Raw genomic sequence first — 23523 nt, 5'->3', positions numbered from 1 at the left:
GTTACCAATTGCTAACATCTGACTCATCCTGTTGGTCTCCAAGACAAGGGCAGTCAGGCTCTCTCAGAAAATATTTACTGAGTACTGCTGGCAAACTGCTAAGATCCTCAGAAGGTAAGCACAAAACGTTAACACTAGTTCTGCCATAGTCTGTCATCTGCTTTACTACTGTTAATGTTCTGCTCACTTGTATTCCATTATTCTACAATATGATCCCATATAATCTTCAAACCTTCTAATCCAGATGATTAAAAACTAACTGGACAAGAATCAAACAATGTAATGCTGAATCATTACCTTCCCTGTCATCAGTTTCTCTTAATGTACTAACCCTCCATAGATCTTCCTCTTATGAACCAACTACACTGAACTCCAGCTCTTCTTCCCTCATGGAGAAGATACAGAGCTCAGACATACTTCGAACGGAGTTCTCAGACACAAGAACTCAGCAGCTTTCATCACTAACTTAAAGATAAATCATACACTTGTGCTTCATAAATTTCAGCTGCAGCATTCTTTTCAACCCTTCCAACCGAAGCAATGAGAGGCAGCATGCTGAACTTACCCTTTATGAAATACTTCAAATTTAATTCCTTTGGACCGAATTGCTCGTCGGAAACCTCTGTGATTTCGGTTGATGTTCAGCTTGAACAACTGGTTGTACTCTACAGACAAGAAAAACAAAAGAAAGCTGCTGAAGTCCCTCAACGTGCAGTGCTCTTTTAAGTGCACGTTCTCATACCTCTGTTGATCTCTGCCCCATTTAAAGACACCTCACATCTGTATGGAGCCCCTTCTCAGTGAGTGCAGACCAAGTTATTGAAAGACACAGAGCAGAACCCTCAGTATGAGGGCATTAAGACTTCCACTCTCAAGAGAACGCATAGTTACATTAACAGCTAACAATTTCAATACTGAATTCAAGTTGTTTCAATACTAGATGGCTGCTTACTGAAACAATTAGAGAAAATAATGCAGGAATAAACCAAACTCGGGCTGTAAGATGACTAACACACAGCCAAGTCTAACAGTGGTGTTTGGTAGGTACAAAGGGACGTTTTTCCAAAGGTACAAAGAAGTATTTTAGTTGAAGATTCAGTCTTAGATACAAATTAAAAAACCCCTATTTCTACAATGACACTTTGTAAGGTTTAGAAACACTAGCAGATTAGTAAAAAATCATGATAGAATTGGCAATTTCACAGGGCACTGAAAACATCTGATCCCTGGACAGTTTGAAATGAATAATTTAACTTACTCAATAAAGAAAACGTATTTATCTGGCCCACCTCCCAGCAGGGCTGACAGCAACAGCTGGAACACGACAGGTCACTTGATCATCTCACTACTTCATGACACATCAGTACTGGGATGAAGGTGCAGAAATGCCACATCTGCACTTCACCTTCTATTATGCCCTTTCCTAACAAACACAGAAGTAGTACTAACCTGGAGAATTGTTATTGTTAACTACAGGCGTTTTACTCTTTTGAGGTTGCTCCTATTAAAAGAGAGAGACAGTGCATAAGAACATCAGGTACTGTTTGAAAATACAGAATTGTAAGCACTTTTATTACCAGCCTTTTCATGCCATACAAAAAAAACACATGAGGTTTATGCGGGTGTTGTCTGAATGATAGAGGCACAGTACATTCAAGACTAAAATATCTGGATATCATTGTGGTTGCAGCAAATACAGTGCTAGATAAAGAATAAGCCAAAGCATCGTATCCATACAAGTGCCACAGATAGAGCTACATGGTCACACTCAATTCAGTCCAGTCACCATGAAGTTCCTGACAGGAGCTGTTAAATCACATGATAAACTATGCTCGTTCCATGGCACAGTAATTCTGTTCCTTCAGCATTAGCTGGAATAATAAGCTACACAAGGAATCCATCACAAGTCACTCAGGGAATTGCCCTACTATTATTTTGCCTGACAATCAATCTGTCACCAAAATAAATTAACTTTTAACCTAAAGCAGAGTACAAACCGAATCTCTGGAGACTGAACAAGGACAATGTGACCTAATTATTGCAGCTACTTTGCAAAACCAATTTCAGCTATGAAGGAGAAAGGTGGCATATTTACTCATTGGCTAAGCAGTAGAGATCTGCCTTTTTCTTTCCCTTTTTAATAAGAAAAGTAGATTAAAAGCAACTTAGCTGATTCTTACTGCCCAGAACATGACTTGTACACACCAATTCTGTTTTCAGCCACCCCAACGGGGTGTGCTCCTCCACTGAAGTCTTGTGGAACTCAAACACCATCTGTCCACTGCCAATTTCCCACACGTAATTGAATTTATCTTAGCAGAATTATTGCAAAATGTATTAAGAGGGAAAAATTTAGGCTCTGGACTCTTGCTGAGCTGAGTACTAGCACTGCAAGAGTAGAAATTGTTTTCGCTCTACTGATGAAGTAACCAAAGTTACAGCACTTCAGCTGATAATCACAGTAGGTAGTAGCTCTCTTTATAAACACTTCTAGCTCAACTTTCAGAAATTTAAAAGTGAGAGGAACAGGATGACACTGGGGTGTTTTAGGGAAAGAAGCATTTTTTCTCTCTCTAAATATTACAAAAAGATGGAAGCTATATACATATTGGTTCTCATGAGGACTATCTATCTATACACATACACAAACACAGAGAAGGATAAATTTGTAAACACCAACAGAAACACATAGCAAAGCTCAAACCTACAGAAAGAAAGACTCAGAAGTCTTGTTTCTCAGGAAAAATAGGTTCTGTTTTAGTTTGTCTTCCTTATATACACTGACGCAGTATGTCTGAAAACACTAAAAGTGTTTCCCTTCTTAGAAGAAGGGCTGCACTCCCTCCCTGAAGTCCTTACAAGCTAATCCAATGGTAAAGGCCACAGACTGAGGGACAGAAGACTCAGGACACACACTCACTGTGCTCGGGTACTGAAATTCAAACTTCACAAACGCATCCAAATCTTTTGGTGCCACACCTGGAGGAGACAAGAGTCAGCCAATGCAGACAGCTAATATAAGTATTTTCACTGCCTCTGTAATCCAAGCAGGATCCACAAAAACACCTAACTGATTTTCATGATCTGCTTCTTAATTATAACTGAAGAACCTACCCATTGATCTGATGTCTATAGAAAGCTGACATCCAAAAGTAAAGATCTTTCTTAATGCTTTTGCTACTCCTGAGACAATCTAGCACAGGCTGTTTAAAAGCCACAGAAACGAGTTACTGAGAGCAGCTATGTCAGCAGGGACAGCTCCTTTCTGCTGAAGGGTCAGTACAGATGGTGCAGAGCTATGGAGGGCACTTGTAACATAATATAAGACACACATGAAATTTAAACTATGACCCACATAAAGTGAACCCACAACAATCTGAGTTCTTCTCTCTGTCCAGATTGAACCCGGATTCACTTTATTCTTCTGCTGCTGTTTTTTTTTTTCAGAGTTGTTTGCCTTTGAGCCTGAAACCTTGTTTATTTTTTAGGGTGCTGTTTACAAAGTTCTGATCCTCAAGTGGTCTTTAGAGTAGAAAATCTCATTCCTCACTACTTTTCCCTACCTACTTGAAGACCACACACCCTTCTAAGTTCATACCTGGCGGAGCTGGTAGGTTTATCCCCCTGACAATAAGAAGGTGCATTTCTGTGCTGTTGAGCTCAGAAAATATCCTGTGAAAAAAATAAAGACAAAAAGTGTATTCACCTCAGTATTGTAACACCACTGATCCACTGCCAGACCAGGATGCCACTGATATATCAGAATTTTTCCAACAGCATACTCCTACAAAGATGATCTTCAGAAATTACAGAAGAGTAAGGAAAGAACATGAACCAAAATAAAACCATCTCTGAGACATAGTGAAAAATGTCAAGAACAAAGCCAAGAGGCACCAGGATTGAGTGAGACAGAGGAAGGAAGAATCGCTGATGTAGCAGAACATGGAGATGGAGACAGCAGATAAAGCTGGAGATGGTCTGAAAACAAAAGGACACAGAACACCTCCTTAGTATTTTAAGTGGTTATGAGTGTCCTTTCAAGAACACTAAAACCCTGTGTGCCATCTGATTTTGCTGAAGCCAACAATACCCTAAGAGCTAGAAACCAGAGACTCATTCCAGCCTGCCTGAGAAATCCCTTTGTTTTTACATACCTTATCATCTTAAAGGTTCTCTCCTCAAAGTGATGGCTTGGGGGATCCATTCCTTGTGCTCGTGCAAGCTGTAGGATGTCCAAGTCCTTTTTACAGCCTTGTGCCAGTTTCTCAAACCTGTGAAAAAAAACAACAGAAAAGTCCCACATCTCTGGAAAATCAGAGCTTTCTGTCACACACAGGCCACAGAGCAATCCTCAGATCAGACAGCTGAGAGCAGCTTGGTGAAGCAGGCCTCACCACTACCACCCCTGTACAAGAGACTCCTGCAGGTCTCACAATTACTATCTCTTTCACATAATGAGAATCTTACCAACCCAATCGTTTTGAAGGAGGTCAGGCAGACTCAAGAAATGATCATGTTATAGGACAATTAGTAACAGCAAGTGGCTGGTCTTACCGGGTCGTTTCAGCTACATTTCCCAGATGCATGAACTGCTTGGAATACTGCAAACATTTCTGTCAACAGCAACAAACAAATACAGATGCACTTTAATGATCTTTACACACAAATTCATGTTTGGCAGCAAGATTTGAGGCTCATAAAACCTAATTTAAGCCAAGAATCCAGATTTTTTCCAAGTCACCCCAAAAAGATCTGCCCCCATCCTCTAAGCCCAAATTTGAGCACTCATTTGTTCACACTGCTCAGTCCTACTACTTTTAAACTACAAAATTTCTAGAGGTTCATCCAAGGGCTAGTCCTACCCAGTTGAGTATTGTCTTCAAACTTGAGTGCTCATATTTAACAATGATAACCTGATAGTTCTAAGCCTTCAAGCACACCCTCCAACTTCAGCTAGTTGAGAATCAAGCTCTGAAAATTTTTCACTCTCAGACATACAGAATACAACATATTTTACAAGAATATTAATAAAATCCTGGAAATGTCAAAAAAAGAGGAAAAACATTTTTTTACAAGGATAGAAGAGTTACCTCATGCTGGTCCTTCAGCAGTTTTATGAGCTGTGCGTATACTTCATCTGCCTTCTGGGATAGTCTGACATCTTCATGGTGTATGAAGATAAAACCACCCTCTTCATCTGTAGGGGGTGATGGCAGCTGCAAAACAAGAACACCACATTTCAGAGACCTTGTTAAAACAGTGAAGTAAACAAAAAGCAGTCAATGTATGGAAAGGTCAGTGAAGGAAGACAGGCTGTTCAGGTAATTCCAACTCAACCACTACTTACACCACTGTAGGACAAGTTGTAAGACCTTGCAAAATGCCTTACAGGTCTAGCTCCCTGATTATTCAGGTCAAGAGAGGTACTGCAGTACAGTGTGGTTTTCCCATCTACCCACACATCACCAGTAGCTAGGACATCACTGGATCACATTCACCTGATCCTCAGCCCAAAATGGAGTTAGGACATAACCACGAGGTGTACTCGCTCCACAGATCCAGGAAACATTTTCAAGCTGCATGGTTCAGGTGTGCCACTGTACATAAGGAGCAGTTTACAGAGACTGGATTTTTTCAGAATCTGGCACAACTTCAGGGCTCACTATCCACATCTGCTCTACCTGTGTGGCTTTAATTAGTTTTGTGTTGAGAGATATTATTAAACCATTCAGTGTTTTAAGTATGCAATTAAGATGTCTGAGAATACAATCAATAGCAGAACACGAGCAGTCCCACTAACCTTGGAAATATCAACAAGTTTGCCACATTTTGCTTCCTCAATCTTTAAGTCAAAGGTCTTAGCTGTTCTGAGATGCATCTTAGCCTGTTCAAGGTTATTTTCCTTCTTTGCTTTGATGGCTGCCCTCATGTATTGCTTCTTTCTGTTCTCCAGAAGTTCCAGCTGTTCCCTAGCTGAAAAACAGTCACATAAAAACCCTCACTCATCTGACACTGCCATGTCCCTGAAACAGCTTTATCATGTTAGGTTACAGTCAAGAGAAAGAGCAATAAAAGTACAGACATCGACTGAGGACGTTTCCTTACTGCACTTCATTGTTTCTTGGTTAGTTTCATTTTCATGTTATCAGGAAGAAAAACACTTCCTTACATCATGGCATCCTTCATAAAAAAAACCAAACAACTCACAGCACTTCACGAAGACACTTTAAAGTGTCACAACAGAAATTACAACAACTGACTGGTGAATAGCAAAAGCCAAATTCAAACTTTCAGCTAGATGTTTAAACTTCTCAAAGACAGTGAATATTATGAAGACATGAACCTTGAAAACACTTTCCTATACTCATTTCTCCTACTTGATCTGTCAGAGAAAACAGATAAGCCAGTGTATGCACGCACGCTCAGACACACCCATCTCTGCTTATCTGTAACTCCTTGCCATCTTGGTTTCTTCTCAATTCTTCAGTCTCCTCTTTCCTTCTCCAGGCAATAAGGACAATCACACAAGTTAGAAAAGACTGCTCTACAATATAGCAAGTCCCTTCGGTTTTTTGCCCCTTCTACTACCTCACTAGGAAAAGGGTACAGTGTGAGCTGATTACAGCCATCTCCAAAGATAATCATACCATATTCACCAATGCACTCCAGTTGTGATTACACAAGCTAAACAGCACTTGCAAGAGGTGCCTGTCTCAGCAAATAAATACACCAGTGACTCTTATGCTGTGTTCACTGCTGTCAAATGAATATCCCATCCTCACAAGAGAGCCTGCTACCCTGCTGCTGTGAGCAACTTGTCCCATCAGCCAAACCAAAGTAATTAGACAAGGTGGCCAGCCTAGTTTTCACTGAGACAATGCAGCCAGGACAGAGTACTCTGTGAGGCTGAGGTGCAGGACACAGCTGTTTTCAAAGAAAGTCCGTGGAGAACAGACTTAACAGAGCCACTGTTTGTACAGAGCTTGGCTCCTTTCCTGGTGTAGAACTTAAGTGTTTCACTGCATTCCCATACCTCTTTATGCCTCACAAAAATAAAAAGTTGATTATCAACTAAGCTGTACTTCATAATTCTGGGAGAGGGAAGGAAGTTACATTTGAGTCACAGAACATAGTTTGCCTAGTGAAATACAGCTGTATGGTAGCAAAGTGCTGGCATTTTGTTGTGAAGATGAAATCAGTATGAATCTGTGTTGGTACTTATTGCAACTACTCATCTCATTTTAAGATATTTGAAATGCCCAGGAGAGATTACAGACCAGGTAATGCCAGAGATGAGGTATTACCACTTTTTTCACAGTGTAAGTCCAGAGCAATTCATTTAAGAGATTAATGTGCCAGTTGAAATTACATGAATCCTCATGAATTAGGTTTGTGCATTTTCAAAGCTAGAACATACAACTTCTATGTTTTAGTGTTCTTTACAAATCAAGCCATAGAACTTCCAAGACAGATGAATTATCAGGCACCCTGAATACTTTTCCTTTCTGCAAAAGAACTCACATCAGCCAAGTTTGCTTTGTCCTGAGGAACTACACATGGCAAGACACGGTTATGGCCATGGCAGGACAATGGTATCAGTAAGAGCCTGGGAACTGCTGGTGCATGCCCAAATCACACAGTGGGGCAGTGGCTGTCCCATACTACCTGTACAATTAATCTTGTACAGACAGTTGTTCAGAGACCTTAGCAATAGGAGTACTAGAGATTGATGAATTACTGCCCATGTACTGGTTTGATATCCTTGGGTGAAACACGAGGCAGAAACAACTGTTTTGTGCAGGAAGCTGCATTACATCAATGAATAATTCACACTGGCAAGCCATCCACTCTAATGAGAGTAGAGTTCAACTGTGAGCAGTTAGATATTATGAATCCATATATTTGTTACATCAAAATTAATTAAAAACCCAATCAACCTTATAATTACACATGCTGCCTCTGTGAAATAAAAGCTATATGGGTGGTCTGCCCTCCGGCAAGCAAATATTCTGAGGCTCCTGACAGAGGAAATCTATACCATACGTTCACAAGCTCAGATCTAAACCATAATGAAAAGAAGTTTTCATCAAGGTATGAGTGCAAATGCCTTGCACGTGGGTCACTGGGAATGCTGATCCTGCCACCTTACCAGCTGGAGGAAGATGATCCATTGACTCTGCCTTGTCCAGGCTGGAGGGTGATGTAACCTGTTTCACACACTCAGGAGAGCTTTCCTCCTCAGCTACAGCAGATGGCACTGTAATTGGCTTAACAACTTGAGTCGGCTTTCCAGGCAGCTGAGCAGGCTTCTTGGCAACTGGGGCCTGCGTCAGAAGTTCATTCTACCATAACAGAAGTAATTTCATATTCAGTGCACAAAATCTAACCCACAGGACAGTATCTAAAGCATCAATAAACCTGGTTATCACCATACCAGCCCCCTAATACCGCTTTTGAGGGGAGTATAACACGCCAGACTGTGAAATCTAACTTCTGGGGCCACACCAGAAGGTAGCTGACCCACTGCAAGCTCCAAACCTCTGCTATAAAAGGGACATAGTCAATTCAAAAAGAGCAAGTGCATGCAGGAAAAACATCACCCAGGAATTTTGTCCATTAAAAGCTATTCTGGTTGAAAGCACAAGCATAATCAGCAACCAAATTTAGGTAGGGAAAGAAATGAAACCAAAGACTAAACGCAAGTGCTGCGTGACAAGACACAGTGAGTGCTGAACATCCTGGGGAAGCACAAACATAGGAACTATTGGGATGCAGGAGTGCCACATAGATCTAAGCACTTTTGAACAATGCAAAGGTATGGCCAAGACCTGATGTGTTCATTTTGAAACTAAAAAGTTATTTCTGCTTAACAGAAGAGACAATGTTTGAACTACAAAACATACTAAAGAAACACTAACCTCCTCCTCTTCATCATTCTCCTCCATGCCTGCCAGCTTGCTGGCATTTTCCAGAACAGCAGCTATAGTTTTGTCACTATCTGTTGCTGCAACACCAGGAAGAGGGGGAAATCCTACGGAAGAAAGAAAGAAAAAGTTGCACAAGGTGTATATTCTGTCTTCATCTTTCTTTTCTTTTTTCTGTGAAGTTATTTCCATCCAAGCATTAATTATACTTCAGAAGTCGGTATCACTAGACTGAGGCCACAAATCCTTGCTAGGTGGGCTTAAGAACAGACCTCTCACCAATATCCAAGCTAAAAAAGATGATGCTAAAATGGTGCAGTAGCAGAGCACGGTTTTCTAAGTTCAGCAACTGGCAGCCAGCTAAGGCACCTTACTACTTCAAAGAATTTGGTAAGAGATGCTCCCAGAAACAGCAAATAATTTAGCCTCTCTCCTTTACAAACAGAAGTGCAGTAGATTGTACAAACAGTTGCTTGCATTTTTTCTCCCTCTTTCACTCAGCCTCACTTTATTTGACAAATGGTCCATCAGAAAATCAGTACTATCCCATGCACTAATAACAAAGGCATAGCTGAAGTCCAGAAAATGCACTATAACATCAGCCACCAAAGGATGTTCTGATAGTTCTATCACAATGGAGAGATTGCAAGAAAAAAAAAAGGAAAAATACAGTAGCTAAACGTGAAGTATAAGAACAATCCTTTTGATCATTTTATTATCCTTTTAAGGGTGGGCAGAAGGCTGGATGATGGAAGATAAATTCTGATTTCCATGCTGCCAGTTCAGTGTCAGCTACAAACAGCAGAGATACAGAGACGTTACTGTTTTGCTAAATTAGTAAGATTTGCCTCATGAATATGTAGCAAGCATTCTTGCTGCCAGTGTCATCAGAAGTGCTAAGAAATAATGGCTGAACTGTTTTTGAGCCTAGAGATGGCTGCTGTGGGTACAGAACTAATCTGAGGTACACAGGAAGGCAGAACCATATGCTATCACCCCTGTGTTACACTAGATCCATTAGTAAGCAGCATTTCTGTCCCCAAGAAGGTCAAGGCTGCTACTTATCACCATCCAGATGCAATGAAATGCACTGTCAGCCCTGTATAATCTCCCTGCTGGTTTCAGTGACTGCCTGACCACTGTCCTCAATGTAAATCACATGGCTTCTAAATGCTGACTGGACAACATACAGCTGTGTAAGGAAATTGAGGAGTTATGCATATTTTCAGAAAGCTAAACCCAGAGTAGCACACTCTTACCACAACTGATAATGACTATGAATTAGATTGTGTTCTAGAGCAGGAGTTGCTGAACTGCTGCATCTCAGGAGCAGATTCAAAGCAGGAGCTGCTCAAAGCACAACACAACCCACTGACTCAGCAGTGCTTTACTTTACTGCTACATACTTTACTCCTGCTACAGAGCTTGCCATTGCCACATTTGACAGTGACAAAAAAGCCACAGAGATTTGGGTCCCTTTGAGTACTTCCCCCCCCTCCCTCCAATCTTAGAAATTCTAAGGACCATTTTGCAGTGCTTAGTGCATCTTATCAGAAGAACACATTAGGCACAAGGCAAAAGGAATGACGATTCCAAGAAGAGAAATGGTATCACACAAGCCAGAGATGAAGTATTCGTAGATGACCTTGCCCAAAGCTATACAGACAAAGCACTGTAAGTTCTGAAGAAGATAAAAAAACGAGACAGTGTCTCAAGAAGGAGGTTCAGTTTCTGCCTCTGCCACTCTCTGTGACACAAGCATGATTTGTTTCATTTCTTTACATTACTTTTACTAGTTTTGAGAATGCCAGTATTTGTCTGACTTGCCAAGTGTTGCAAGGAGATATTTAATTAAGCACGGAGATCTGAGGCTGTTACTGGGAAGAAACAGAATGGGAAACAACAGGTAAAAGTTTTCCAGTTTCAAAAATCTCCCTTATCCTACTCCAGAGAGACCATACATCCCAAGATTACTCTTTCTTCCACGGCTGGCAGAGTTGCTTTAACACCTGCTTGTGATTACGTGTTCCTTAACTCCCCAAACAGGGATGCGTTCAAGTTCTGGCACTGTCAAGCAATATTTACCAGTGTGAAAGTTCGGGACCATTTTGATAAGCAGTTTTAAAATGTATTCTTCAAAGACCCCCCCCCAAAAAAACAGTCAAATGAACTGAAAAAAAGGGGACTCGTTTTAGGCAATACTTGCACAACTCCTGCACAGCCCAGAGCACATACAGAAGTTGTTATTAGAGCACTTATGGTCACACTTACCAGGAGGAACAGGTAGCTCAGAAAAGTTAACTTTTCTCCCTGCTTTATGGGCTCTTATGGCATCCTGGTATTGCTGTAATCAAAGGTACTCAATAAGATATAAAATGGAGTTTTATGTTAACTTTAAGTTACCAATCATTTACATTTAACTACCATAACTACTGCAGAATGCATAGTATTTTGGTATTAAGTTGTTTATGTGTACCACCACACTCTAATTCTGAAGACAACGTTCCCACTATGATTATTTGTACCTCTTCCTGGAATAGTAGAAACTGTCAAAGGGAAGTAAAAATACTGCTCTGAAACCCAAGCTTAAATCTCTAAAGCTACCTCAATGACATATTACTGAGCAGAAATCTTGAAAGAGGAACTCAACTCTACAATTTCTACAGCTCAGAAATTGTCACCACATTCAATTCCTCTGGCACGAAAGCATGAAGAGCTTTAGCTCCTTCCTACTTATTTTCAGTATGTGCCCTGCCTCTGAATTAGTTTTATTTCAGTAGAGCTGAACACTTGTATTTTGTGTTTCGTTACTCTGAAGGTTTTAGAGTTTTTGCACTGAACTTCTTTCCAAATAAAAGGACCATACACAAATTATTTCATCCCCCAAAATTCTTCAACAAGAGAGTTATCTCCAACAGCTCTGCCAGATGCAAACAGCCCAGTACATTTGCATTTTACCTTGGCTATCCTCTCATGCATTCTGCCTTTCCGATCATCCCCACTTGCTTTAGCTTGTGCTGCTGCCGACTTGTACTTTTCAAGCCTTTGCTGCAATGCTTCCAGCACTGTTTTTGGCTCCTGCAGTGAAGCTTGAAATAAGAAAGACAGAGAAAAGCTATGCGATTCAGACTTCAAAACATAAAAGCTGCCTTTTTCCTACCCTTCCTTACCTTCTGCAGGGACAAAACTGCTGCTGAAAACTCTTATTATGAATACAACTCTTTTAAAGAAGTTTATGAATTTTTTTACTTTCATTATTGGTCTGAACAAAAATGCAGATGGGATCAGCAGCAAACAAAATTTAGGAACAAAGCTGGTTATACTCAGTCGTACTGTACTTCACTGGAAAATACAGACTTCAAAATGCCTTCCTGCCCTGCTATTTTTATAACTTCCTGCAGAATCCAGAAGTCCTACCTGAAGCTTCTTGGGTTTGGGATTCAAGCACTGCTAGATCCTGAGAACTTCCCACTGAAGTTGGTACCTTTTGTTTGCATGCATCTTGCACATTTCCTAAGCTTTCAAGATCTGCAAAGCAAGGAAAGCAGGATGATTCAAAGCACGTTTTATAAGCATCAAGTAAACTCCTTTTAGTAGAACCATGGACTGGTCAGATTAGCCTCAAAACAATATTTGGGTGGCTAGAGAAGTCTAAAGATCCCAGTATTCGGAGAAAGTGCTTTACAGTAGAAAAATCTAAAATACTGATTTAATTTAGGTTAGTGCTGCTTATAAAGAAGAAGAAAAAAAGTAAAAGCATTTCAGGTATTCTAAGAACTCTCTCCCAGAACATAGCTTGCCACCTTGGCAGATGGGAAGCATGAAAAAAACTGCTAACTTGACTAAATATCCTAGTAACAAAAGATGTGCTGAAAAGAGAAGGAAGTAATACCATCTATTCAGAAACCCACATTTCAAATAACAGTGGTTATTTTTAGAAAACAAGAAAAATATCCACTATATCCATGTTTAACATTGGAATACGTAATGGGTGAGGATTCTCTCTAATATTACTCTCTAACACACTGGTGATCAGTTTACAACTTAAGGAGACGTAAGATTCATGATGTATTGAAATAAAATAATCTGCCTTTTATTTTCTTTTAATATCATAGAATCACAAAATTGTAGGAGTTGGATCTCCAGAGATCATTTAGTCCAACGCCCAATAATATAATAATGATGTTACAGCCATTTTAGTAAGACCCTGACAATGATTCAAGTATCTTTAATATTTTACCTTCCTAAGATTTAGACTTTAATGCACTGAAATTTACCATCATTTGTACCCTTGTTAGTCTATCTGCTAATCTTTTAATCTGAAACCTTACGAACTTCAGCTGAATTATGTAACATCATTAAGAATTACAGTGAGCTTTGAGAATGTGCCCTCATCCCCTTTCTCTGCCACTTACTGTCTGCTGTTATCTGAAGTAACAAAAAAAAAAGGAAAATTGGACATCAACACATACACAAAGTTTGTAATTCACAGAGATGAATATAAATAATGATACCTCATTTTACTTGGATGGTTTTGATTAGAATTTGAATGTGCAGTAGATCAAAGACTAAGAGGTGTTCAATTCTTACAGTTGCACAATCAAATTCAGAACCATGTGACATTACAGCACCAACAGACTTTTAAAGGTTTCTGTAAGGTAAACCTTACCCTGAGGAGATGGAGGCATGTTCTGAAGGTCTATTGGCTGCCCATTGTCCAGAGCTTCCAAGACCACATTAAATTTCTAATGCACAGAAACAAAACAGAAGGTTTTCTAGTATGGCCAAGACTTGCTAGCTGACACAATGAACACGTGACATTCAATGAATGTATAAGCATGGTACGTGGTTACAGCATAGGGCATATTTAGCATTCAGGATTTTTTGTTTGCATACCTTGCCTATCTTCATGTATTCCTTTGCCTTCTCCAGGTCCCCTTGCTGCTTGGCTTTCAGAGCTGCTAATTTATACTCCCTCTGCCTCTTAAGTAGCATTGCTCGTGTGGTGCTGCTATGGAGATCTGTGAAAATAAAACAGTACTGAGATTTACACAGAACATGGAAGACATGCACCTCTTGTTACTTTCATCTACTTGCACCACTCTGAATCACACGTCCAGCGTTTCCTCTTAGTTTCCAGTCCTACCAGGTTGGACAATCCCACTTTTCCCAGTTAAAAAAAAAAAGAAAAAAAAAGAAAAAGAAAGAGTCTTTTAATCAGGATCTCAAATACTCTCTGAAGTATCTAATTTCAACATGTTACAATACTGGAAAAGCTGAGACACAGTAAAGGTTGAACACACACACTTCAGACCACAGCTCTATAACATGTGATTCCACTGCCAGAGATGCATTATCCCACTGCCAACTTTATCTGAAATGTTCAGCAGGGAAATGCAGACGTAAGTAGTACTCTGCAATACAATTTAAAAATGGAGAAAGATGTAGCATTACTATCATGCTTCAACTGCTTATCCTTTCAGATTATGGTACCTGTTTCCAGGGTAGGACTAGAAGCAGCACTACTCTGTAGAGATTCCAATTCCACATGCTGCTCTGCTTTATGTGAGGTCTTCTGCTCATCACTTGCACAAGACTCAGCTCTGCTCTCCGGTGGGACATTGACTGAATCTCCTGAATTTTTTTGCTCTGCTCCTGTGGCTTGAGATACTTGAGAAGAGCTTTTTCCTGTTGCAACAGGAGGTGGCACTTCTTCCTCATTGATCTTTTTGCCCCTCTTCACTGCAGCCAGCATGGTTTCTAGTGTCTGGGAGAGATGGAACACCGAAACCTGTAGGTATTTTCTTCAAAAATAATGCTAGCTTAAAATCATTAAAACATGAATTAATTCCCATGCTCATGGTGAGATCTATTACATTCCATCACTAGTGATGGATGTCCTTTAGCACTCCCTCTTTTTCTGCAAGGGCAACATCAGCATTAGCTAAAGGTGCCCAATTATCAGATCAATACAGTGAAAAGGACCTGCTACATGAACTAGGCAACTGAAAGCACCGCAGCATCTACAAGTACCAGACAGTTGATGTGGAACAGTCAGCTTTGTAACAGACAAACACCAGGGAAGTTATCTTACCAACTGCAAATATATTTTGTCCATAAAACAAGAAATCTACTGCACTGAAATGTCACTGCAAAATTGGATTTAGGGAAAGAAGGAGTTCACATGCATATTTTGTGGGGATGAGAGAAACCATTAAACACCAGCAATGAAATGGGACAGTTGGTGACTTACGGCAAGAAGCTCTCATTATCATTACCATGGGTTGACTGCTAGTTGCAGTTTCTACTTGTGGTGGAGAAAAGGTTGAAAAACCTAGTTGTTTTATTTTATTATTATTATTATTTAATTTTAACTTAAAGTTCAAACAAAAAAGCATCATGGTCTTAAAGCCAAAACAGAAATTTTTTACTTCATTCATCTTCCACAGAAACTGAAACACACAGGAGGACAATAACAACATCTCACCAGAGCCAAAATCACTGCTACTATCAGTTAGCTGTGGCATTGTTTGACCTAAGTAACAGTGGGATATATACTATGGCACAAGGAAACTCCCTACCCTGAAAATCAATGCAAAGGAAGAGACAAGCAGAGCACTAGGTTTCTGTATTTGATAAGCAAGCTGGTTTTGTGACTCCTCTTGTTCTCCTAAAGGTCGGGTGGTTATACACACATTCCGTTCAGAGGTGGCAGGGGACACACACAGAAATCTCCCTTCTTGTGCTCTTCCTTTTCTGGGTTTGGCCTCAGTTGCTCCCTCTGCACACCTTAGTAGCCAAAGAGACACTACACTTTTCCCTCACTGAGGGATAAAGCTTTGTTTAACTAGACAGTTTGCTGCTGTTTGAGACAATGCAGGAGATTGGAGAACAGGGAAATAAAGACAATGCACAGCAGCAATCACCAGGCACTACCAAACTAACTGCAAGCACGCCACCTGGCTGAAAACATGCAAAGCTAAAGCAACTGCTCCTTGCCGCAATCTGTAATTGTCCTGATGAAAAATCCTGATTGATTCATTTTCAAGCACACCCAGGGAAAGGTATCCTGCCTTTGTCTCACAGAACCAAGTGGAAGGCTAATTCCTGAGGGAGGCTACCAGTGATGAACAGGCAGGTGTATGTTTTAGGAAAGCTCCTAAACTGTGTGTTCAAGTAACAATTTACAGTTACTACAGGTAAAATTCAGATCTAGATGGGCAGGTTCAACATCAGCATTTTCCATACTCCCTGCCTCCAACTGCATTAGCTACATTCAACAAAAAAAGAGCTGATGCACAGACATACGAAGGTGCACTTTACCTGCGTGCTTACTATGCAGCAACACTAGTAAATGTTTCTGAAGTAGCTCGAAGCAGTATATTAGAATTTCTCTCCCATTTCAGCAATGTCATGCATCTGGAAAAACTGAACTACACCTCTGGGAACTGATTTTGCCACTCCTCATTCACATAACATGAATTTAACTTACCTTAAGGCCTCTTTCGTACCGGCGTAGTTTGGCACTCTCACCCAAGTCCTTTGCGTTAGAAATGGCTGTCCTATAGTTAACAATTCTCTCCTCAATTGTCTGTTGCAGCTCACTGGTAACAGCAGGAAGTGAGGTGGTCTCAGGAGAAATAAGACAAATCAAGAAAAATTACTTCATCAAACGATAGGAGCTTTCGCACAGCACTGAAAAGCAAGCATTCATCTTCTAAACACACATTAGCAGCAAACACAGGGACGGAGTAGTGTCTCTAAAACAGAGCAGCACTTGTACTATACACCACACTAACAGCTCCTGGATCCACCTCTGGGCTTCCTCTCAAAGGCGCAATAGAGAAGAATGGGTGGAGACATTTAGAAAATTCAGTCAACAGGGTGATGGGAGCCAAGTGGTTTAGAGAGTAGGTGAGGAGAACAGTAAAGTCTTTCAAACACCACATGGCAAAGGGTGTGAAGAAATATTTTGGCACAAATCTTTTCTCGTTTTCTAGACATGCTAGTTTGCTCCCCTCACAGGGGCTCTTCTACTTGGTTTTACTGTAAGAACTCTTCTTCCTCCTACAGCTTGAGATCAGTTCAGTGACAAAAGCAGCCTAAGCTGTGTTATGAGTAGCTACTTGCAAACACTCCACAGCTACAGAGGCATTTCAGATGGCTACTGATGCAATTACTGCTATTATCTCTACAGCAACTCTGACAGACTCATTAATGAGCACAATGCATGAGGGCATTAGAATCGGTAGCACACAACAGAAACAGGGCAATTACTGAATAAAGGATTTAACTGCATGAGGAGTGACAAACTGAACTGAGGAGGCTAATGCTACTGAGAAAAGAAATCCACCAAGATATCCAAGATGCTGAGTTATAACAGGTCTCACAACCTCAGCACACAGCTTAATGGTCAGAGGACTAAGTCACAAACTTTAGAAGTCTGAACTGCTGTTGGCATGCTCATATCCAAAACAAGGCATAAGGCATGCTGGATTCTGTTTATCTCCTTGATTCTATGCTTACAAAATAACTCAACCTTGGAACAAAACAAAAAATAATCATTCAGCTACATAAATACAGCACTGGTTCCCACAGTGAAGACTGCAACAGTGTAGTTTTTCCTTCTCTCCTACCTGTGGTTGCAATTCAGGTTGCTCATTTTCTGCTTCAGCTAAGGGTTGCTCCATTGTTATTGTTTCACCCTCACAGCTTCCTGTTTCATCTTCCATCCCCAGAACTTCTTGCAATTCTGCCTAAAGCAAAAGTCAACAGTTCTTCAACATTTTCTACTGTCTCAAAATACAAAACAACTCCAAGTTCCTCTGGATGGACTTTAAACACAAAAGTCTTAACATCTCATAACTCAGACATTTCTGTATTTATTTTAAAGAAACTGCTTCCATTAGTTCCAATTGCATCCACAAGAGAAAGACAGATACTAAAACAACAGACTGAAGCTCAAGGATCACCACACAAGGCTGTGGTTAGAGATCTGAAGCTACAGAAGTACCTTGAAAACACCATTAAAAACTATGAAACTTCAGAAACATCCTTTAACAACGGGTGTTAAAAATGGTGCCTAACACTCCTTTGCCAAAAGTTGATCACAAAGGAATTATTTGGGCCAAGCACAACCTCGAGCAGTAGCAAAATGGTCAGAGATATCACTTTAAGAACGTTTCATCCCTTATTTCACTAGCTGACACAGGATTGGATTCTCACTGTTCTCCAACTCCTCTCAGACTCTCATGCATTTGAATGTGTTGCAGTTTGAAGAATCTAGTGTCTTTTCCAGGAGGCCAGTTGGTGAGGGATGCCAATAAAAACTCACCTGGACTGACCCACTCTCTCCCCTCCTTTGGTTTATTTTCAGTTTCTTTGATTCTTACTTATTCTGTATTATCTCACATTCCTTTTAATAAATTACTTTCTCCTAACTCAATAGGAGAAGGTTTTCTTCCTCTTCCTTCTCCTGAGGGGAAGGAGGGGTGTCCTGTGATTAATTCTTCAAACAGAAGAGCAAAACAAGTGACAGAATGTAAGCTAGGAAACTCTCTCACTGTGTTGTGCAGTGGGTCAGATCCTGCAAAATCTTGTATCATTGTATAGAATATTCTGCATGCTAAGACTTCTTACTAACAAAGTTACACATACCAACAGGTCTGTATCTTTCTCCAAGTCCTCATCCTCTGCTTCCTCATCTTCATTCAGGTCCTTCATACACTCTGCAGCCATCTTTTCAATATGTTCCATGGGCAGAGGAGCTTCAAAAGGAACCACAAAGAGATATAAGCCCTAGACAACAGTTATGCAGTCATCAGATACAAATTCAAAAGGAGTATGTACTGGCTGAAAGATAGTGGTGACTTTGCCTCCTTTGTATCTTTGATGTCACAGGTAAATGAGGGTATACTCATAGACAAAGGACAAACACTGAAACGAGCACTTAAAAAAACAATAAAAGCTGTATCAGTGTTTCTGAAAGTGACAGCCAAGGTAGGCAATAACACAATGACTGCATCCAATAACCTAACTTGTCTGTAAAACAAGGAATTCGAAATGCAAAATTATGAGCATCGTGATAAAGTTGGTGGAACACAACAGTGCTCAGAGGACATAGCTGCAAAAGAGAATGGTGCTGTGCTAGGTTTGCACAGTAATAACATTTCTGACTGAGGAAGACAAACAGGTAGGTCTAGATGAAACAACTGGCTTAGGGAAAAATTGCTCAAGTCACTAGTTAAGTTCCTAGGCTGACTTAACATAAATATGATATTATTAAAGAAATAACTAGTAATAATTACTTTGTCATCATGTAAGACTAATTTTCCGTAGAAAAATCAGGAAATCATACTGGCTGTTCTTGGATGTTTTGTCAAAACTGTATTTCTCGGATAAGATAAAATACAATGGTGTCACAAGAACAAATTAATATAAACCATTCACAAATAAATTCAATACAAGTTTATATCCATGAAAGGAAATTACTGAAGCAGTCTTTGTTCCCAGTAGGAATAAACATCTGAACTAGTTTTAAGATCATGATAGATAGTTACAAAAAGTATTTATGACATGATTGTGCATATTAACAAAGGCTGGACTTAGCATCCTTGTCATATCTTTCTGTTCTTCATCCTTTGCCTCATGGCAGTTTATCCTAACAAGATGTAATTTATTCCCAGTATAATCTTTACTGAAAGATGAAATTCTGATTCTCTACAGAACAGCAGTGCTCCATAGCTATCCCAAAGTACTATCAAGCCGTTTTTCCCACTTCTTTCCCATTTCTGCTCTCACTCATATTGAACTCAGCAGAGGTAGAAGTACTCCAGCTCCCAAGGACCTGTACATATTGATTTGACCAAGTTAGCTCACAAAGCAGAGGCAGTTTCAACAGTTAGTTGGATGAGATGCAGACACTGAATCCCAGCACTCTTGCCCTGAAAGTTTTTGTAGACGTTCTCATAGAATACTCTGAGTTGGAGAGGACCCACCAGGATCACTGAGCCCGACCCCTGGCTCCGCTCAGAACTGCCCAAATCACAAACCCTATGTCTGATAGCACTGTCCAAACACTCCCTGAGCTCCAGCAGCTCAGAGCAGTGCCCACTGCCCTGGGGAGCCTGGTTCCATGCCCATTGCCTTCTGGTGCAGACTCTTTTCCTAAAGCCCAGCCTGGTCCTCCTCTGACACAGAATCAAGGCAACAAACTTATTCTTGGAGATTCCCCTCTTCAGTCCAAAAGCAGGCCAATGGCCCAGAGATCTGCTATAGAAATCAGGAAAAACACTTTCTTCCATCTTTCTAACTACACCTTAGCATTTTATGCTTGCCATCTCACTCCCTGAGATTTCCCTTCTTCCATATCTTTATTGTTACTTTGTGCTGCCATTTCCCTTCAGGCTTCTGGTCTTTGCCCTAGGAACTCTACTGAACTCTTCCTTGCCAAGTTCTCACTTTACTTCATACCATATCTAATTGCAATCTCCTTTAACTATCCACTTCCTCCACATATTCTCAAAAGTGGAGATATTTGCACACAAATACCAACTGTCCATGCAAATTACTCTGATACCTCCCTGCACAGCAGTGCTCAGGCAGGCAGGTGACCATACCAAGAAACTGTTTCAGCTGAAAATCTAGCACAAGAGAAGTTTGTTTTTACAGATGTGTTTTGTGAACCAGCTCACCCTGCACCTCCAACAACATACAAGAGACACTAAACCTCCTGAATAACATAAGTTACCAAATCCCAGTAACTCCAACACTTCTAGAATCTCTCCCCTAAATGAATATTTTGTTTTGGTTACAGTACCCAGGTAACCAAAGATATAATGCCTATTCAGTAAATGCACTCTAAACAAAACAGAACAACCAAACCACGCAGCCTCCACAAGAAACATGATTTCTATTTTAAACTCATCTAGCACCTACCACCACGTGTTTATGGCTCCACACTAAATTAACAAGCATGTCTTAGTTTAGTCATTATTCAATTAGCTAGCCACCACATGTATTTTCCCTATGTTAGTAAGAGCACAGACAAAAATTTCTCATGCTTTTTTGCAGTAACAACTATAACCTATTAAAGTGAAAATAGCTTCTATTGGTGAAAAAACTTCACAGATAAATCAATGATTCATAAATAAGTATCTTTAAAAAATTATTCATTTTGTCAGAAGGTAAAATCCTGAGACTTGGACTTACTTTTTCCTTTTGGTTTTGTTTTCCCTTCTTTCACCTTTACTCCTGTGATAGCAGCAAGCTCTGCTTCTAGGTCACCATCATCCCCACCTTCCTCTGCACCCAGCAGCATCTCTTCAGGATTGAAATCTACAAACAGCCCCAGCTGGAGCCAAGGGCAAGGAAAAAAAGTACTGCTGTGAGAACAGAAATGACACTCAAAAACATCACACTGCATTATTAAACTTCCTTCAACTTTTTTTTTTTTCAAGCCAACTTGTATTTTTCAACACCACTTGTATTACCAAAGCAACACACACAAGGCATCCATGACTGAAATGCAGTATGTAAATCTTAATAAGCAATGAATACTCGCTCAAGAAACTCTACATTATCCATAATTTCTAAAATTAAAATCAAAAATCTTGTCATAAGCAGGTAAAACCATGCCTGTTACACTGAGCCTCATTAAGCAGATATCAACAAGGAAGTTCAATAGGAAATTCTCCTGTAACAACTAAGATAAAAAAATACTTAATCACCATTCACACAGCACAGGTCTGACACGTACACATCCTTGTCTCCTGGAAGGAGCTATATTTACATACACAGAATTATTCTCCATTTCTGGCTATCTCAGCAGTCAAAAAAGGACAACACACAGAGAAATATGACCAATACAAACCCAGCAGTGTCTACATCACGCTCAAGTGTTCGAAACAGATTAGCACTATAGTTAAGTGACAGCACCTCAGGGAAGATTATTAACAGTACTCAGAATGCGACAGAAGATTGTCTCTAAATTTTGCAAAACACGCCAAGGGACATAAATATCAGAGAAATCTCTGAGGTCTTAAACGACTCCAAAATGTCATTCTGACATAACTGCTTTATTGCTGATGAGGTATCTAACTGACCCAGGAATAAAAGTGTTCTTGATGCAAAGAATGTTAATTATTTGTTTTTTAATAAACATGAATTAACTGAAGTCCATTCATCATATGAGGTATGCAGAGCAGCTTGTCTCAGATATTTTCAAGCACAAACCCCTTTTTGGTGTACTGATCCTCACATGGCCAAGCAGGTAGTAGTTCAGCTCCTTTCTAGCAGTAGAGTAAAAAAAAAAGTTACTGTTATTGAAAGAATTAACAATCTTCTCATGCCTTGGAGGATCTAAGCGTCACCAGCAGCTGAAGCTGACTGTTGTTCTGTCAACTACTGTTAAGAGTCAGTAATGACAACTTTTACTTTTTTTTTTTTTTTTTTTTAGCCCTGTAAGAACCAAGGTACTGGTGACTCTCTTATAACCCTGAAGAAGGTAAAACATAGCTGAGAATCACTGACTGCAAGGACTGGGAGCAACCTTCAAAGTGGCAGCCATAGGTCTGCTAGCCACAAGCCTGCCCCTGACATTCAGTAAGGCACTGAACTAGCAGGTGAACCACTCTACCTTCTTCCATCTTCTGTACAACAAAACTTAATACGTTTGAAGTCCTGCATAGAATGGAAAAGTCTAGACAAGATTTAATCAGGAAATGTCTATAACAGTGATACACAGACTTAAGTTCTACAGAGTAGGTATATATCTGTTATCAATACAGAAAGCTGACAACTACTATGCTACAAGCGTAGCAAGTAAGTCAAGAACAGAATCCAGCAGGTCCAGCTCTGAGTCCTCATCTGATCATCAAGGCACATTTCCAATGAAGTCACTGTATCAAGTGCACGGTTTTGGGTTTCTCCAACTTCTTCAAGCACCTCTTAGTACCATCATGTAACTGAGAAAAGTTTAAGTCAGATTCATTTGCAAGTGAACAAGCCCTTAGGGTATTCAAGGAATAACCCAAGCTGTAAGAGGGGCTGAATAACAAACCACACAGAACTAAAAACTGGTAAAATATCTTAATCAGATTCTTTTTCCTATTTTAGGGAGAAAGATACTTTGATTGCTTATGTTTTCCCTTCCTCAAAAAAATGAGATTACATACTACTCCTCCAACTGAGAAATACAAATGTTTGTATTAGGGCAATGGCGACTTCACAGATCTCTAATAGAACTGTTATGCCTTTGGTGTAAGAATACTGGTTCCACCAAAATGGAATAACTTGCCTATTTTTTCCATTTTAACGTATCTCATTTCAATATCTTCTTGTATTTCTCTATTTTTGCACCAGCTATTTCTCCAGAGCTTAATCAGTTTCCATTAACCATCAACCTCACTCATTCTCAAACTTTAACTAGTGCTCTCTCTCTTCCATCACTTCCATTCCCAGATCCAGAAATTTGCCTTGATCAGATTTCCATCTTTATGCATTTCTGGACTTCCTAAGCCTGCTAACCATTTACCAGATTCATGCCTCTCTCAAGACTTCTGAAACTACATCCAAATGTAATCAGTACAAACACAACCAT

At 40.0% G+C, this 23523-nt stretch overlaps 1 protein-coding gene across 1 annotated transcript in view; it reads right to left on the bottom strand.

The window, feature by feature from the left end:
- CC2D1B (coiled-coil and C2 domain containing 1B) overlaps positions 1–23523 on the bottom strand; it is a 28229-nt gene that overhangs the window by 3959 nt on the left and 747 nt on the right. Inside the window, exons 2-21 of the mRNA XM_065738959.1 lie at positions 21135–21276; positions 18582–18691; positions 17561–17680; positions 16417–16554; positions 14418–14691; positions 13821–13945; positions 13594–13669; positions 12342–12452; positions 11883–12013; positions 11196–11268; positions 8919–9031; positions 8150–8342; positions 5801–5973; positions 5091–5216; positions 4555–4613; positions 4155–4271; positions 3599–3672; positions 2921–2979; positions 1450–1501; positions 566–665 (exon numbers count right to left, since the gene is read on the bottom strand). Of these exons, the coding sequence (XP_065595031.1) occupies positions 566–665; positions 1450–1501; positions 2921–2979; positions 3599–3672; positions 4155–4271; positions 4555–4613; positions 5091–5216; positions 5801–5973; positions 8150–8342; positions 8919–9031; positions 11196–11268; positions 11883–12013; positions 12342–12452; positions 13594–13669; positions 13821–13945; positions 14418–14691; positions 16417–16554; positions 17561–17680; positions 18582–18691; positions 21135–21276 (2366 nt within the window). The remainder of the gene's footprint in view (positions 1–565; positions 666–1449; positions 1502–2920; positions 2980–3598; positions 3673–4154; positions 4272–4554; positions 4614–5090; positions 5217–5800; positions 5974–8149; positions 8343–8918; positions 9032–11195; positions 11269–11882; positions 12014–12341; positions 12453–13593; positions 13670–13820; positions 13946–14417; positions 14692–16416; positions 16555–17560; positions 17681–18581; positions 18692–21134; positions 21277–23523) is intronic.

The sequence above is a fragment of the Cyrtonyx montezumae genome, unplaced genomic scaffold (assembly GCF_038088225.1).
Source record: "Cyrtonyx montezumae isolate F1298 unplaced genomic scaffold, pur_monq_1.0 scaffold_1, whole genome shotgun sequence".
In the NCBI taxonomy this organism is placed as follows: domain Eukaryota; kingdom Metazoa; phylum Chordata; class Aves; order Galliformes; family Odontophoridae; genus Cyrtonyx; species Cyrtonyx montezumae.
Note: the sequence above shows the minus strand (reverse complement) of the source record. Positions and strands in the feature narration are given on the sequence as shown.